Source organism: Lissotriton vulgaris, unplaced genomic scaffold (assembly GCF_964263255.1).
Source record: "Lissotriton vulgaris unplaced genomic scaffold, aLisVul1.2 SCAFFOLD_784, whole genome shotgun sequence".
Lineage (NCBI taxonomy): Eukaryota > Metazoa > Chordata > Amphibia > Caudata > Salamandridae > Lissotriton > Lissotriton vulgaris.
Window position 1 is genome coordinate 230050 of NW_028244872.1, and position 18429 is coordinate 248478.

The window sequence follows — 18429 nt, forward strand, 5'->3', positions numbered from 1 at the left end:
CTTCCAGTACTCTCTCACTTGCTCATGCTCTTACCAAGACTGTCATCCATTATTGCCAAGACAAGACCTTACCCTCACGAGTCTTGGTAGGAAAACGGCTCTTCGATTATCTTGAGGGTACAGCCTTGTCTTGGCCATTGGACGACCGGCCAGATCATGGCGAGCCGTAGCATTCTGCAGGAACTGAGAGCCATTCTGGAAGAGGGTTATTCCGCAGCATTAATCGTGTTGTCGCTCCCTCCGCTTTTGATATGGTGCACCATGCCATCTTCACAATGTGGCTCAACGAACTGGGAATGACGGGACCAGTGGAATCCAGGTTACGATCCTTACTCAAGGGTCGCTCGAAGTCTGATGTTCTTACTCTCACTTACTCTGTATCGCCTGGATTTAACCGAGCTACGCCGTTCTTCACTTCCTGCACACTTGAGATGAATCCGTTCCTGTTTGGCCTTCTGGCTAACAAAGCATTTTCATTCTATTGAAGATTATTTTGTTTTCCTATTTTAAGGATGTCTTTTCATTCTTGGATGTAACATAACCGATTGGACGTTCTCTAGTGTTATATAGTCTACCACAATATCGCGAAGGTAAGTGTAGGGTTTGCTATTCTAAACTCCACATCTATGTACCTTCAATGCACAGCTTGCCTCAGCATGCTAAGTTTTGTTTTTTTACCCTTGCTCTATATGGGTCACCATCAGTCTCCGGATTGGGAATTTAGGGCCATATTATCAAGAAAGGGCGATACATTATCGCTGCTTTTATCGGCAGGAAACTGCAGCTAAAGCGGCGATAATGGGCTTGATGATATTTCCTTGTGAATTCCCATAGAAGCCCATGTTAACACCAGAACCTGGTGTTCTGGGAATTCACAAGCGCATATTATCAAGCCCATTGCCACAGCTTTAGCGGCAGTTTCCTGCCGATAAAAGCGGCGATAATGTATCGCCTTTTCTTGATAATATGGCCCTTAGTGTTCTAGTGTGTAGCCAGAGGAATGTAAAGTGAACAATGTAAAGCATGTACTGGTGTTTTTTTGTTCTTGTATCGTGTTGTACTACCTGAGATGAGACACAGTTGAATATACATTTCTTCTTTCCTTGTTCTTTACAGTGATCCCTTGGGGTAACGCTCTGCTGCAGCATATATTGGTCATTCTTGGAGCAGCCCACTCTCTAACAGATTGTAAGTATTTAAGCAGACACTTTAGAGACGTGTTGGACTTGCTATAATAATAATGCTATTTACAGCTACTCCTTACGAAGTGTCCCAGCGCTACGATACCGACTCGGGTGAAGAAAAAGTTCCCCATCCCAAGGGAAGAAACTCGGTCTGATCCAAAAAGCCAGTTTATCTAGTTTGTTTTCATGAAAAGATTTTCGGATGGGGCTTGCCAGATTTCCATAGGCAGAGTTCCAGATTTTGGCTACAAGAAGGCTGAAGGAGCAGCCTCCTATTTTGGCTTTTTAGTTTTGGAATGATAGCCCATTTTGCTTCAGCTAAACTTGCGTGTGAGGAAAGAGCCTTGTAGCAATAACAAAGCGCTTGGAAGAGGACTCTTTGCCTCACTGGCAGCCAGTGTAGCGGTCTCATAGCAGACTCATAGCGGACACGTAGCGGCCCGCTTGGGAAGCACGAGCGGTGCCCGAGCGGCAGCGTTCGCAACCCGCTGAAGCCTGTTCAGACGGGACAGGGACACACCCAGATAAAGAACATTGCAGTAGTATGTTGTATCCACTCTTGATGCTTGGGTGAATCCCACTCTGGTTCCCGCCGGGGGTAGTCAATTGTCTTGATAATACTTCAAAGACATCCCCTGCAGTTCTAGCTGTGTTTTCTGCCTCTTTTCCTTATCCCTTTGCTCCTTACCCGACTGTGCTGGGAGAAATGATGGAGGGTCTGAAGTAGTAGCAGCATGTAGCGATTACTGCATAAATCAGAAAGCGACGAATGAGCTATTTCTTTTAACTATTCTTATGAATTGATTTTAAAGTATGGTATTGTGTTTAATTGATGTAGATTGTTCCCAAAAAGGATACACCTGTGAAGCAGACTTCAGCCTTAAATTCTATTGCTTTGTTTACAGGTCCAAGCTACTCTTCTGCCAATCTAATACATGACACCTGGCCCACCGTAAGAGTGTTTCTCATCTGTAAAACCCCTAGTTGTCTTTGTTTTTGAACTGCATGTTTTTTCCCTGCTGCTCTGAATGAGCCTTCACAATGGAGTCTCACTCACTGTAAGCTTCTGCTTGAAATAGACTTGAGCTGCAGCTGTCGCTGCCTACCTTATAACACTTACATTTATGGAAAATAGTTGTGAGCTCTCTAATTGTTTAAAAACATATTTTTTTACTTTGTTGGCTTGTGTGCCCAGTAAGGTTTGCTGTGCATGAAAGACTGATGTCGATCTATTTTTTGTGACTGTATGTGTTTAGTTTGAGTTGGCTGCAGCGCTTTCGCCGCCCACTTACTGAGTTTGGCGGCGCAGCAGCCGAAGTGATGACCGGTGGATAGGTTTGAGGGGGGGACATTTGAGATGTGGCGGCTATATATACAAATATACATCAGCTGTTGGAATTACTTTGTGACATTGAATAACATCTCCACCCCTCCCGCAGAGGGGGTCTAGTACCACCACTCCCATGTATGCACATCATCTTACCCCCAAATGCAGTAAGTTGACCATAACCCCCCGGAGTGAGGGCCATGCCACTGGCATCATCCCAGTGGCGACTCACCACATTATCTCAACAAGCGTTTATACCGGAACACCTGCCCTAACGACACATAACTCTGACTGAGCACCTCATACTGACCATACAGTATACCCCCCCCGAATCACGGTGGGTAACAATCTGGGTAGTTCATCACTTAAGGCAATAGCAAGAATACATGTTTAGGCATCATTTAGAATGACAGTACCTATCATATCTGATCACATTGATAATGCATTGCAATTAAAGCCCCTAAAAGGCATCACCATTATAATTACAGGATTAAGCATGTACAGCCAGATACCCTAGCACAGTGGTTCCCAAACTTTTGACTCCTGAGGACCCCCACTAAATCACTACTGGAAGCCAGGGACCCCCAAGCAATTTGTACAATTAATTGTTTTTTTTTTAAAACGTCTTTTCAAGCAGAGGCAATTTCAAGAGGGAGACAGCCTGAATTGGGTCTATTGGCATGGACATGTATGCATACAGCAGTGTATTATTCAGTGGTACCCAAGGGCTTGTGAAAAGTGAGCAATCGGACAGCAGCACGAAAATCCTACTGCTGATCCTGGCTGCATCTATTTTTACCTGCCTGCCAAGTAACAGTAACCTATACACATGTGCCTTTCAACGTTTTATTGCTTTTATTGTATTGCCTGTATTTTCATTGTTGTGTCTGTGACTGCTGTTGTCGGTCTTCCCCCGTTGCCTGTACGTGGTCCATGCCCCTTTTTCTTCCCTCTATTCCCCTTGCTCTCTCTGACAGGTATTTCCTTCTGTACCCCTCACTGCCCCGTGTCTCTGCCCGGTTTTCCCTTCTGTTCCCCTCGCTGCCCCGTGCCTCTCTGCCGGTTCTGCCTTCTGTTCTTAGCTGCCCCTATATTTCTGTATTCTGTATTTTGCCTCTGTGCCACTCGTTTTTTGTGCCCGTCTGCCCTCTGTGCCACTCGTTTTTCCCTCGTTTTTGTGCCCCTTTTGCCTTCTGTTCCACTCGTTTTCCCCTCGTTTTTTGTGCCTTTCTGCCCTCTGTTCCACTCGTTTTTTGTGCCTTTCTGCACTCTGTTCCACTCATTTTTTGTGCCTTTCTGCCCTCTGTTTCACTTGTTTTTCCCGTCTTTCTGCCCTCTGTTCCACTCGTTTTTCCCTCTTTTTTTGTGCCCTTCTGCCCTCTGTGCCGCTCGTTTTCCCCTCGTTTTTTGTGCCTTTCTGCCCTCTGTTCCACTCGTTTTTCCCTCGTTTTGTGCCCTTCTGCCCTCTGTTCCACTCGTTTTTTGTGCCTTTCTGCCCTCTGTTTCACTCGTTTTTCACGCCTTTCTGCCCTCTGTTCCACTCGTTTTCCCCTCTTTTTTTGCCCTCTGTTCCACTCGTTTTCCCCTCTTTTTTTGTGCCCTTCTGCCCTCTGTGCCACTCATTTTCCCCTTGTTTTTTGTGCCTTTCTGTCCTCTGTTACACTCGTTTTTCCTTCGTTTTTTGTGCCTTTCTGCCCTCTGTGCCACTCGTTTTCCCCTCGTTTTTTGTGCCTTTCTGCCCTCTGTTCCACTAGTTTTTCCCTCGTTTTGTGCCCTTCTGCCCTCTGTTCCACTCGTTTTATGTGCCCTTCTGCCCTCTGTTCCTCTAGTTTTTCCCTCGTTTTTGTGCCCTTCTGCCCTCTGCTCCACTCTTTTTTTCTGCCCTCTGTTCCACTCGTTTTTTTGTCCTTCTGCCCTCTGTTGCAGTCGATTTTCCCTCGTTTTTTGTGCCCTTCTGCCCTCTGTTCCACTCGTCTTTTCCTTGTTTTTGTGCCCCTTTTGCCTTCTGTTCCGCTCGTTTCCCCAGCCGCTGTGCCCCCTGCGACCCCGCCCCCCCTGACCGCCCACTGCTCATTCGCTGCCCCCGCCTCCTGATTGTATTGTTGTGGTCTCGCCGCCCCTTCGCCAACATTCAAAGTTCTTGTGTGCTGTGAGGACGCATGGGCGTTTCATTTTTCATTACGACAATAGGCCCTTGAGTCCTGCGGACCCCCTGGAAATGTCTCACGGACCCCTGGGGGTCCGCGGACCACAGTTTGGGAAACACTGCCCTAGCAGATATGTCCAGCAACATAATCTCACCGCTGCCACCAATTTTGAAAACGGTGCAGTATCTGTGAGGCCTGCTCAAATAACATGTTTACATTTGTCCTTCACTTGGAACTACACCACCTCCCTTGAGCAAGCCTTGGACTGCTCTGCAACATTACCCTCTGAGAGTAAAGCGCTACAATGTGGTGTTTGGTTCCCCGTGACAAATGTAGACATGTTATTTGTGCAGGCCACACAGATACTGCCTTGTTTTCCAACAACTGTGTACTGTAATCTTATACCTTTGTCTACGTTTGTGCAACACAAGTACCTCAAACATGCATAGAGTTTTATATGAAATTCTAGTGCCTCAATTCTTTTAAAGCCAGAGCGCTCTTAATGCATACATCATACCATTACCTGGACAGGGTATCAGTTCATATCCGCTCCTTTGGCTGTAGTATCCAAGTGTACCCTACGGGTTTATTACACAGTAGTAGTGCTCAAGTGTGAGTAGCTCTTCACAACAGTGTCTGGTGTAGGTTAGATGCGTTGGCTCAATCCTTGCATGTCACATTTATGTTCACGTTGAGCCCACCTAAATGGACTGGGCATGCCCAGTATGGCTATAATTCCAGCTACAAGGACAGAGGACAAGTGTAGCCGGCTCATCTCAGGGGTTCGTTATTACCTGATGAGCAAGGGCTAAAGACGTACCAGCAGGTAATATGTTAACCCCTTTGATGCTCATGACGAGCTCAGCTCGTCATGACCACACCCATTTTCATTAGGGCCCAGCACAGGAGAAGAATACCATCAGCAGCGATGGTGTTAAAATGTGGTGTTATTATTGACCTGCCCTTACATCCACTGCAGAATGCAGACAACCTACATATCTTCAAGGGAGGCATCTCTACAGCAGTGGAGATTTATTATTCTAAACTCCAGGTCTGCTGGCATCTGCAACATGTTGGCAGTCCCTATTTTGGAAAGGACATACAAAAGAAAGTGGTAGAACACCCTCTAGTAGATTAAGTTGCACTGCTCCTTTCCCGGAAGGTTGCAGTGATTTCCAGGAGGTTGGCCCCCCCATGTGTAATGGCTCCGATGAGGTAAGTAGTGACCAGTCTCTGAACGCAAAGCGAGGGCCCCCCTGCAGAGTACAGAGCGGGGATTTGCAGTCATTTTACCGCAAGACAAATTACGACACACTTTCAATGCAAGAGTCTGCCCATGGTAATTGATGTGGTTATTTTTCTTTTTAGGGGCCCGCTGCCCTCCCCACTGTGCCCACAGCCATTTCCCCACCTACAAGTGCAGTGCAGGCGGAAATATGTCCGTCAGCCCAATTCACACAGGCTAAAGTCTGCATACCTGAAGAGGGGCTCGCGAGTATCCTGTGTCTCACAGATATTTATTGGCCTTGGGTTGAATGGGGCCCCTTTTGGGTTAGGGGCACTAATGGTTTTGGGCCCCCCCTGCATCCCAGGGGCCTGTATTACCCCTCTGATAGTGATGCAAGTGTTCCTAGTACTGTTGAAGTGTTGGCAAAAATCGTTCCCTAGTATGTTGTGTTCTACAGTTGATATGAACTTCATGCTAACTTCTTAATACATATTTGACTTTCTCTTAGGCTTCAACTTGCGCTGCATGCACGTGAACGTCATGTCCTGGGCATACGCTCTGCCCATTGTCTTTGTACCCTTCGCTGTGCTGCTGGTCGGTGCCATTTTGTGTAAGTAAAATAAGTCCCAACAAATTGACTTTTTGTAGATTTTATTGCCAATTTAGCATATTATTGCAAAATAAAAACCCCTTGGCTGGGCTCTGTTGCATCGTTTTCAGATGACAATTAGCAGCAGTGTTACTGATCTGTCAGGACCATCTGTGCGGCCCGGCACTGGTTTGGAGGTAGTTGGGTGAAATGCCACATGTTGTCTTCAGTCGAGGGTCACCTGTAAGAGCAGGGCGTATGACCCTTGTATGCACCCGGGTGCACTGACTCTGAGAGCTCCCATCTTAGATAGGGTAGTGCAGCCTGTTAGAAACTAAGGGCCGTATTCATGAGAGGCGTGCACCACGTTTACAACATGCAAAGTGGTAGATGAGTAACGCAAGCTTCGAAGTCAGATTTATGAACCCACACAAAGCTACTTTGCGTGGCTTTGAGCTGCTTCATAAATCTGGGGTAAGTCAAGGCAGCACAAATCGCTGTGCTGCTTTACTCTGCGCAAGGGAGGCGTTCCATGGGCGTTGCGGTGGGTGTTCAGCTCCTATGGTTTTTGACACTTTCCTAGATTTAGAAGGACTTGTAAGCCTTGGATTTTGCCAAAATCTTATGCTTCCCCAGGTGATGCGTAGCGAGGAAAAATCTTTATTTCTCCTAATTTTTCCTCTTTCCATGTGCGCTGCATTCTGCGGCACACATAGAAAGAGGAAAACCCTCTCAGGATTGTTTTACTGCAGAAGGATGCCCCTTTTTTACACAAACAATGCTGCCTGCAACGGAGGCACCCTTAGACAATGGTGCAAGGGTCCCTGCATCGGTGCTAGGCTGCCAAAACGGTGCACGGGGAAAGGATAAGAGTGCGCTGTGTTGGATAAATAAGGCACATTCCTGCCCTTTCCCAGTGATGCAGGGCAGCACAGCAAGCTGATTTCATGAATATGTCCCTATATGCATGGTCTTTATTTATTACCTCTGGATTACAACATTCACAAATGGCAGCCCCAAAGAAAAAACTGAACAGTGGTTCAGTCATTGCCCCAGGTTGGACACGATGTTCCCTATTTTTAAAGTGCCTTGAGGTCCCCTGGAGTTTTTGTGGTGGCACAGACTGCCTCCCCTTCCATTTCACGGGTGCAATATTACGGTATTCTAGAAGGGTCTGCGCAAACAACTGCAGCGCGTCACACTTGATTGCCCCATATGTGCAGAATTGGGTGCTAACGTCTAGTGTGTTCCTGGGACCCTTACCAGCTGCATTCTAGGACTTTGGTGTGCCCTTTAAACGTAGCTCTGGTCACCTGTCCAGAACTCTGGCAGGGTCTTCTGTGTGGTGCAACATTATGGAGGACACCTGCGGCAAGGCGGCTGGCATCGTCCCTGGTGCTGCTGTCGCAGTTCTAAAGACTTTTATTTCCCCTGGGATTCTTATTTTTTTAATCCATTAAACCCACTTGGGCAACGCCAGAGGAAGGTCATAGTGGCTAATAAGCACTTCCTGTCATTGCCAAGGCAGGGAGCACTGTTTTCCCAACACACCCCTTGCTCTTATGCAAGGAGGGGCAAGGAACACAGCCTCCCCCTCGGCCTTTAGACAAAGCAGGGGATCACATGACAGCAGGGCAGCTCTCAGCTGCACCGCTGTCAGATTTTTACCAAACTCCTCCTTGGCTGATACACCAGGAGAGGCAGCGAAGAAACCCAACCCCAGTGTGCATGCGCATTCTTCTGAAATAAGGTATGGCGATACAATTGGAAGAGCACAGAGGTGATTTGATTTGATTGTTTACGCACAGGTGTCCTCCTTTACAGGGCTGCTCCTCCACTAAGGTGGAGGAGCGTCGCCCCACTGCTTTAAAGCAGTGCAGAGGAAAAAGAAAATCATAATAACGAAACGTGTTATTATCTTTTTCTTTTTCCCTTCCTATGTGCAAGGAGGGGGGAGCCAGAGCAGGGGCAGAGGAGGAGTGGTTTGCCCACTCCAAAGTATGCATGAATGTCTAACCGGCCTTTTGGGCCGGCCAAACATTCATGCGCACTTTGCATGTTCGCCACCAGGCTTTATTACCTCTTCGTCAGCCCTCCCCATCCCAGTCCTAACTATATGAGCTTAGCTCCTCCCACCAGAAACTCCCAAGCAACTAAAAACCCCCTCCCTTCCCTCCAGGCTACACCCATACCCTGAGGCATATAACCATGTGACCCGCCCATCCACATCCTGTTTGTTTTTTCTGCGGAATCACTTCCGGGCAGACTTTGTTGTGGGTTTTAAAAGTACAAAAACACTCAAAAAGGATAGTCTTTTTGTAGGTTTATTCGTGAGAGAAATCTCAGGTATGCATGAAGATCCAAAGGTAATCATAAAGTGTCAGTACAACATTCTGACAAGAATCACCAGAGTATTAACATTCTAAAAACATTAAAGAGCCATAGCAAGTACAATGTAACACATCTTCCCTTCTAGAAAAATAAAAAAAAATAAGTTACAACAAATAAATATGTTACAACATATAATCATTGAGCTTAACAGGCTTAACAATAATCCTTCCAGATAATCTCCTTGAACATGGAGAAGATGTTCCAGTTGAGACGGTTGATGAAGTAGGAACCTTAGGTGATACCACATTGGAATTGGATTTGGTTGTAGGAGAACCTTCTGGAAAGGGTTTAGATGTGGAAACATCACAGTTCCTATTTAACCATAACTTGCGTTCTAATTCATTGCATAAAACAACGTTACACACATTCCACTTGCGACCATCATCTAACAGAACACAATTTCCCATAACTTCCAACACTCTTTTAGGATGAGACCCTCTAGAAGAACCATCCTTAGACAAACCAAAACGGGACGATCTCACAATATCACCAATAACAAAAGATCTCTCCACCTTCTTAACTCTACTGTTGTGTCTATCCACATATTTCTGTTAAAACGCATGCATTCTCTCATCCAGACTCTTTTTAAGGACAGGACTAGAGGCATTAAGCATCCAAGCAGGGGTTACCTTATTGCCAGCAGAACGCCCTTTAAGAAGATGGAAAGGTGATATCAAAGTTGCAGAATGTGGAGTATTGCGGTAGCTCCAAATCATATCTTTGACGGCAAGTTTGCAATCAGTACCCTCAAATGCAGCTAACTGTAAACATTCCTTCAATACTCGGTTGAATCTCTCAACCATGCCGTTTTCTCTAGGACAATAAACAGCGGTGGTTAAGTGTCTCACACCACACGAACGTAAATACACTTGAAATTCATTGGCAACAAACTGAGGACCATTGTCAGTGGTGATGGTTTCAGGAAAACCTTCCCTATGAAACAATTCATCACAAAAATTGATAATGTTAGCAGCTTTAATCTCCTTCACGAATGCTACTTCAGGCCACTTGCTGTAATAATCCATTAAAACAATAGCGAATTTTCCAACAATATTGCCAAAACTAAACGGACCACAAATGTCCATGGCTAACCTCTGCCATGGTTTATCAGGAAACACAACAGAACTAATGTGAGATTCTTGAGAAATGTGGGATTTATCACTACATGTGCATGCAGGACAATTTCTGACACGTCTTTCCACATCTTTATCCATACCAGGCCACCAAAAATCACATCGGCACCTCCTTTTCATTCCGGACATTCCCGAATGACCAACATGGACAAGATCAAGCAATCTATCACGTAAGCTAGATGGTACAACACGTTTATCTGCCCTTCTGACTATACCTGTTTCTATATTATAGGAAAGTTCTGGCCACACAGTTTTATACTCAGATAGCTCGCAATCACTCCATGAAAAATTCTTGCACGGTGAGGTTAACCGTACAATTACTTCTATCAAAATATGGTCATCTTCAACAGCTTTTTTCCACTCCATCTCATCAATGACCCCACTACATACCTCCTGAATAGAAGCTACTGACCATTCTTCATCTTGGTCAGATGCGGAATCCTCACTACAAATAGGGAGGCGGGATAGACCATCCGCATTAACATTTTTAATGCCTGGTACATACATCATAGAAAAATCATACTCTTGTAGTTTATAGATCCACTTCGCAATTCTGGGAGTAGCTTTCCCGGCACCCTTGGTTGAAAATATGTCAACAAGAGGTTTGTGGTCGGTTCTTAACTCAAAATTAGTGCCCCATACATAATTTCTAAAGTAATTTACACCCCAGAAACAAGCAAGAGCTTCTTTTTCAATAACCGAGTACGATGGTTCAGCGCCCTTCAAGGTACGGGAGGCAAAAGCTACCACCCATTCCAACTTGTCCTTACCTTGCATCAAAACCGCACCTAGACCATATGCACTAGCGTCAACAACAATAATGGATTTCTTGTTGGGATCAAAAGGTTTGAGTGCAACAGCATCTATTATTTCTTTTTTTACATCTTGAAAAACCGATTGGCATTCTGAACTCCACACAAATTTAACACCTTTTTTCATTAAAGATCTTAAGCAAAACACCTTGGAAGCAAAATTTTGTACAAATTTTGAATAATACTCCGCGAGCCCTAAAAATGAGCGAAGTTGGTCTTTGTCTGACGGAGATGGAGCATTCTTGATAGCATCTAATAGATTTTTCTTTGGTTTAACACCTTGTGCAGATAAAGTATGTCCTAAACACTCAATTTCATTAGTGGCAAATTTACATTTTTCAGCAGCCACCGTTAAACCTGCATTCTGAAGTTTAATTAATACATCATTCAAGATTTCATTATGCATATTTTTGTCTTCCCCCCACACTAATACATCATCTTGAAAGACTAACATGTTTGGTATACCTTCAAGAACTCTAGTCATGACTCTCTGGAAAACAGCAGATGCAGAAGACAAACCAAAAGGCATTCTTAAAAATTGAAAAGCTCCCTCTGGAGTAATGAAGGACGTTAAATGACGAGACTCAGGATGTAATTTTATCTGATGATAAGCATTTGACAAATCAATAGATGAAAAATACTTAGCATCTCTGACCGAAGCAACCATCTCATTAATATTTGGTAATGGGTAGCGGTCTACCCAAATATTCTTGTTCAAATCTCTTAAATCCACACACATGCGCAATTTTCCATTGGGTTTTCGTGCCAAAACTACTGGACTAAGCCAATCTGATGCCTCTATGGGTTCAATGATATTTTGTTGACATAAACGGTCTAGTTCCACTTTAAGCTGGGATCTTAGCACCAAAGGAACATTGCGTACTTTGTGGACAATGGGAGTGCAATCTGGTTTAAGAATAATGCGATGTTCAAATTTCTTAAGACACCCTAATTTTGTACTGAATAAACTAGGAAATTTTTTGTGCCACTCTAACCCGGTATCATCTTGAGTTAGTAAGACTGTATCAGACTCTCTTTTGTGCCAATTTGGTGATAATACAATTTTATCTGGATGATTGGGATCTAGAGTCATACCAAGATTCCATATTTCTTTCCATCCTAATAACGCTCTTCCTTTTTCTACAACATAAATAGTACCTGAAGTATTCCTGTCCTTGAAAGTAATTTCAGATACAAAACATCCAACAACAGGTAATTTGATATTCAGATAGCCTACAGGTGTTCTTTGTGAACAAATGAGAGTAGGTTTTCCACAAGCTTCCCACATATTTTTATCAATTATGGTATATAATGAACAGGAATCAGCCCAAAGCATTAACGTGTGACCATTGATTATGATATCACATTTGGGAGGTTGAATTTCATCGTCAACATGATTGACCTCATTCCAAATAGACATGACCTCTATGTCAGTATCACTATCAGAGTGACTAAACTGATCAATATAATTGACAGAATTTTTCCAAGCACCAGGATTGTCAGATCTACACATTTTTGCAAAATGACCAGTTTTGTTGCATTTAAAACATGTAACATTTGATGCAGGACACCAAGAATTTTCTGAAGTATGTTTTGCATTTCCACACCTGAAACATAACTGTTTGTTGAAACTGGGAGATTTGCTAGAAAGTGGTTTATTGTATGGCATCGGTTTATTGTATGAAATAGTGTTCTTATTAGTATTGGAAAATGTTTGAGGTCTAATTCTAAAATCACGTTTTATGTTTTGTTTATAGTCAAAAGATTTTGACCTGTTAACTACAGCACACACATCATTGGACTCTTTATTGTCGCCAAACTTAGAATCTTTGCTATGTGTAGAGTTTAACTCTTTAACATATCTGGAATTGTTTTCTACCCTTCTAGCAATTGAAATGGTTTTGTGGAGAGAAGGATCTTTTAAATCTAATAATTTTTCTTGGATTTTAGTATTGTTGGTTCTATTAATAAATTGATCTCGTATAATTTCTTCATGCAAATCTTTAAATTTGCAGGTGACTGCTAATCTTCTTAAAGCAGTAACATATTGTTCTACATTTTCACCAGGTAACTGTGCCCTTGAAAAGAACTTATGTCTTTCTACTACTATACTTGTTTTTTTTCCGAAATTTTCTTCTAAAGCTTTCAAAGAATCAAGATATTCATCTGAGGAAAATGTCTCAATTTTTGAAGAATCAAACACAACCTCTTCATCACTGAGGTCCTCATCACCAACATCACATAGCTTAGGGGTAATTTTATTGGACAGTAAGGGTAATGTTTTTAATACTTTCCTGCCTTCTACACCAAGGCTGTGTTTAAGTAGAGCTAATTTGCGTGAAGCTAAAAATACCTCACCCCCAATGGCTTCTAAATATCTTTCAAACGATTCACGCCAATCCTCCCAGTTCATAGGAGGAATACCAGGGTCCTGTAAAAATTTAGGAGGAGCTAAAATGGTGTTAGTTTCCATAATATTAACAATAAGTCAATATATATAATTTTGAGAAGAGAAAAAAGAAAAAAAAAATAAATTAACAAAATAAAAGTAGTCACCGTAGTCTTGTTCTTGAAAATGCGTGTTGATTGTAGGTAAAATGCAGTTAAAATCGAGTTTTTAATGAATCTGTGGCATGTAAACAGTTAATTCAGTGAATAACGAAGAGTTGCTAAGCAACGCGCCCCAGAATGCATTGCGGGTCCCAGAATGCATTGCGCGTCATTCGTGTGTTGCTTGGAGTTTGCCGTTGAAACCAGGAAGATACAGCGCATCCACGAGGTAATGTGTTCGAAAATATACACAGCTCGTGCAAGGTTTTGTAAAATGCTTGCCGCTTTTGCACGTTTAAAATTGCCGCTTTGCGCGTTTAAAATTGCAGTTTAGGATACACACTTCACGCTTCTTCCAAACGCCACTCTCGCCTTGTCATACCTTCGTTATTGACACGGAGAAGATTAACGTCTTCTTGAGATCAGACCGTTGCATGTAAGCGTCTTTTACAGCGTTTTAATTGAAGAGTTTTATTCAGCGTTCACGTTTTGATTGAAGCGTTGTAGAAGCGTCTTGCAGAGAAATCCTTCAGGATGTATATTTGAAAATAAATAAGGTTGCGCACAGGTTGAAGAATAAATGATGTCCGTCTTTGTGAAAGCCAAGAAAAAAAAATTAGCAAAAATAATGAAAACAAAGGTGGGTCGTTTCTTCCCTCGTCGCCACTTTTAAAAGTACAAAAACACTCAAAAAGGATAGTCTTTTTGTAGGTTTATTCGTGAGAGAAATCTCAGGTATGCATGAAGATCCAAAGGTAATCATAAAGTGTCAGTACAACATTCTGACAAGAATCACCAGAGTATTAACATTCTAAAAACATTAAAGAGACATAGCAAGTACAATGTAACAGTGGGGGGTGCTGGAACTGTGCCTCCTTTCGGGTAAGTGTGAAACGGACTGCTCAGCGGCCGTTTAAACCCCTAAGTTCTTGTTGAGGTCATTACATTCCATGTACATTTGAGTCCCTGCTTTAGCGGGACCATGGGGTTGGGGGGTCCGGACTGCTTGGTGTGGGGTGGTGACTCCCTGCTGCGGCCTCCCCTCTTCCGGGTTCATTTCCTGCTCTAGAGGGAACACCCGGGGAGGGAGGGGAGCTTTGTTGGTCGCAGCTGGCTTTTCTGCGCACCGGGAGCATGGCGGATTAGCTCCTCCACGGAGGTGTTTGAAGGGCTCGGTGCTCGACTCGTTTCGAGCCAGTGTTTTCCCTTTCTGTGGCCTGTTGAGCGGTCTGAGCCTAGTGGGATTTTGTGTTTGATTTGTGCAGTGGGTGCCCGATTATTGTGGGGGTTCCGGCTGCTTAAATCCCATTGGGGGTTACCATCTACCGATGCTAGGGGGGGGCGACCTGGTGGGGGTTTCCCTGTCATAGAGTCAGTGTTTGCTGGCTATGTGGGTCATATGTTTTTTTTGTGACTCTAATCCCCTGCTCCCTGCAGAGCTGCGGGGGCATTTTAGGAGTTTCTTACCTATGTGTTCACTGGTTCCTGGGGCGGGGGCTTCTGGGTTCCTTCAGGTCCTTACAGTTGGACCCTGGTCAGTCTTTCCTTTTGTAGGTTGGAAGTTGTCTCTGATTGGCCGGTTTAGAGGCCGGCCTTCAGGCCTATTTGCGGATTGGCTGTGGGTCCGGCTGGCGTTCCCTGGTTGGCGCTTAGGGATTGTTCATTGATTGGTCTAGGGTATTTCTTGGGGACTGGTTCTCTGTTCTCCTGTTCACAACATGGAGGGTAGAAGTGCGGACGTAAGTGAGCTCAGCTGTGAGGATGAGGTGGTGGTCGCTGGATCTTCCACTACTCCTTCCATGCCGGATATGCAAAAGATGATTGAGGCTGCTGTGGCGGCGGCCTTTGTGTCTTGTGAGCCCAAGGGGCCTAAGAAGCAGAAATTGGATGCCTCGACGGAGGTCGATCCAGACATTGACTCTGATGAGGAGGTGAAGGGTTGTTTTATCCAGGGGGCAGACCTTCGCTGTGTTCTGCAGCATGTTCGAGACAATTTGGGGTTCCCTGGTCCCGTGGAGGACGAAGAGTCTGAAGACTTTTTCGCAAATTACCTAAAAAAGGAGCCTGAAAGCCTCCCCATTCATAAATCTGTGAGGAAGGTGCTGGAGGGGGAGTGGAAGGATGTTGACAAACCTGCCTCTCCCCGGTTTCTGGCTAAAAGGTATCCCTTGCAGGGATTCACTGAGGAATTCCCAGCCGTGGTGAAGGTGGATTCCCCGCTGGCTGGTATGGCATCTCAGAGCCTGGTGGTGTCCGAGGATGCGGTTCCTTCAGATCCTGGGGATACGCAGGTTGAAATGGTCCTCTTCTAAAGGATTGTCAGGGTGTTTCTGAGCAGCTCATACAGGATGAGGATCCCTCAGAATCTTTGTCCGTGTTGGAACAACAGTTGCATTTCATGGCAGATTTGTCCTTCAACTTCCTTAGCATTTCGGCAGCGGCTGCTGGTGCCTCTGTTGCTGTTTGGAGGTAATTGTGTCTTAAGTCTTGGAAGGCGGAAGCTGCCCAGAAGGCTGCCGTGATGAAGCTTCCCTTCACGGGCTCTAAGCTGTTTGGGGAGCCGTTGGAGGCTTTGATTAAGAAAACAGCTGAGGCCAAGAAATTGTTGGCCCCGGTCCACTCTTCTCAGAAGGGGAAGTTTGCGGGTTATAAACCGGCTTTTGGGCAGGCGTTTCAGTCCAAGATGGCAGCCTGCCCTTTCATGGTAGGGGATGTGGCCGGGGTGTTCCTTCCTTCCACAAGTCTGGGGTCAGCAGGGTGTTTCCTCTTCTGCAGGTCCCTCCAAGTCGTGACTATGTGGAGAGTTCATTGGAGGTACTAGTTGGGGGTCGCCTCACCTTTTTTTTATGTTCATGTTTGGGAGAAGTTCGTTCAGGGTCAGTGGGTCTTGCAGGACATTAAAATTGAGCAGAAAGACTCTATAAAGACTGTGGTTTATCAATTTGAGTGCTCGGAGGAAAATCATATTCTTCATTAAACCACACATTTGGTTTACTTCCGGGGTTGTGGTAACCGGCCCCTCTTCTTCCTGAGCACCGTATTACGACTTGCAACTTTACATTACCTTGTATTTGCTGTGCGCTCTTTCTAACTGTTACCATCTGTTTTGTATCGGGTCTTGCAGGTGGTCCAGCTGGGCTACAGAATAGAATTTGAAACTCCTTTGGTGAATGTGTTCAGAGCTACCCCTGTTCCCAGGTCTCAGACAAGGTGTCGAGCTCTGTTGGACAGAGTTCGGGACTTGGTTTCGAAGGGGGCTGTGGTGAAGATGCCTGTAAGTCAACAAGGTCGGGCGTTTACTTCATCCTATTTATGATCCCGAAGCCAAATGGGGACTCCTGTCCTGTCCTGGATCTGAAGTCTGTAAACTTATGTATCCCTCATCGGTCCTTCAAAATGGTGACTCTACAGTTGATTCTTCCCTTCCTGACAATGGGGGATTTCCTGGCTTCTCTCGATCTCTGGGACGCCTACTTTCATGTGCCGGTGCATGCGGATTCGCAGAGGTTCCTGCGTTTCTGTGTGGGGGTGGATCATTACCAGTTCCAGGTATTACCGTTTGGCCTGTCTGCCTCTCCGAGGGTGTTTACTAAAGTGTTGGCACCCTTGGTGGGTTTGTTACATGCTCAGGGTATACAGGTATTCCCTTACTTGAACGATTGGTTAATTTCTTCCTCTTCTTTCCTTCAGGCTCAGGCACATACCCTGGAGGTTTGCAGTCTCCTTTAATGGTTCGGGTGGATTCTGAACTTGGAGAGATCCCGTCTTTGCCCCACTCAGGAACTGCTGTTCATTGGGGGGGTTTTCAACACCAGGTTTGGAAAAGTCTTCCTGTCGGAACCCCGCAGACTGACTCTTATGCACAAACTGAGGAAGGTGTTGGGGGCTCAGTCTTCCATGGCACGCCAGTGGTTGCATGTTAAGGGGCTGATGTCGGCTACCGTGATGATTGTACCTTGGGCCCGTTTGCTCTTGTACCCCCTGGTGAATCATCTTCTGGGGCATTGGGATCCGACCTCTCTGAATTACGAGCTGTTGATACCGGGGGTGTTTCCATTGCCCGGGAGTTGTCCTGGTGGCTGGTGGATCAGAACCTCTTGCAGGGCTTGCCCTTTGTGCCCTAGGAGAGCTTGGTTCTGACGACCGATGCCAGCGAACTGGGTTGGGGAGCGGCCTTGGGTCAGGTGTCGGTGCAGGGTCTTTGGTCTGTGCTGGAGGCGGAAATGTCCTCAAATTGAAGGGAGTTGAAGGCGGTTCAGTTGGCGTTGACTCATTTTCTGCCTTGGATCCTCCAGAGTGATGTGATGGTGCGGTCAGACAACTCAGTGGTGGTGTTTTATCAACCGCCAGGGGAGTGCGAAGGTGGCTTCCCTCAATTTGTTGGTGCAACGTATCGGCCTGTGGGTGGAGTCTCACTTGTTGTCTCCGAAGGCTTTACATTTACCAGGGATTTTGAACTCGGAGGTGGATCGCCTGAGCAGGGTGTTTCCCTCCCTGTCGGACATGTGCCTGTCGCAGGACGTGTTTGGTTGCCTGATGGCCTGGTTCGGGGGGCCAGTGGCGGACCTGTTTGCAGCCCTGGGGAACGTCTTGAGGAAGAAGGTTTGTTCTCAGGTTCAGTCAGCTGCGATTTGAAGGGTGGATGCCCTGTCCTTCCGGTGAGAAGGGGGCCTGATGTACGCCTTTCCCCCTATTGCTCTAATTACGCGTGTCCTGCTGTAGGTCAAGCTGATCAGGCTTCGGTGATCCTGGTGGCTGCGGGTTGGTCCAGGAGGCCTTGGCTCCCTCTGTTATTGAAGTTGGCGGTGGGGCCTTGCTGGAGGTTGCCGGTGGTCCCTTGTCCCTTGTCGTTTCCCCCTCTGTTTCGGGGGTGTCTAGTCCGCCTGCGACTGGCGGGTTGGCTGTTGAGAGGATGAACCTTGTGGCATTTGGGTGTTCTCCTTCTATGGCTGAATGTATTCAGCGGTCCAGGCGCCCTTCGACTCTCGTCCTATGCCAGACATTGGGTAGTCTTGGTGTAGGCGTGAGGGTGGTCTGCGTTGGAGGTGGAGCTGGTGCATGCCTTGGA

At 45.6% G+C, this 18429-nt stretch overlaps 1 protein-coding gene across 1 annotated transcript in view; it reads left to right on the forward strand.

Annotated features, from left to right (window-relative positions):
* LOC147666698 (uncharacterized) overlaps positions 1 to 18429 on the forward strand; it is a 271906-nt gene that overhangs the window by 223125 nt on the left and 30352 nt on the right. Inside the window, exons 9-10 of the mRNA XM_086948957.1 lie at positions 1117 to 1188; positions 6395 to 6496. Of these exons, the coding sequence (XP_086805083.1) occupies positions 1117 to 1188; positions 6395 to 6496 (174 nt within the window). The remainder of the gene's footprint in view (positions 1 to 1116; positions 1189 to 6394; positions 6497 to 18429) is intronic.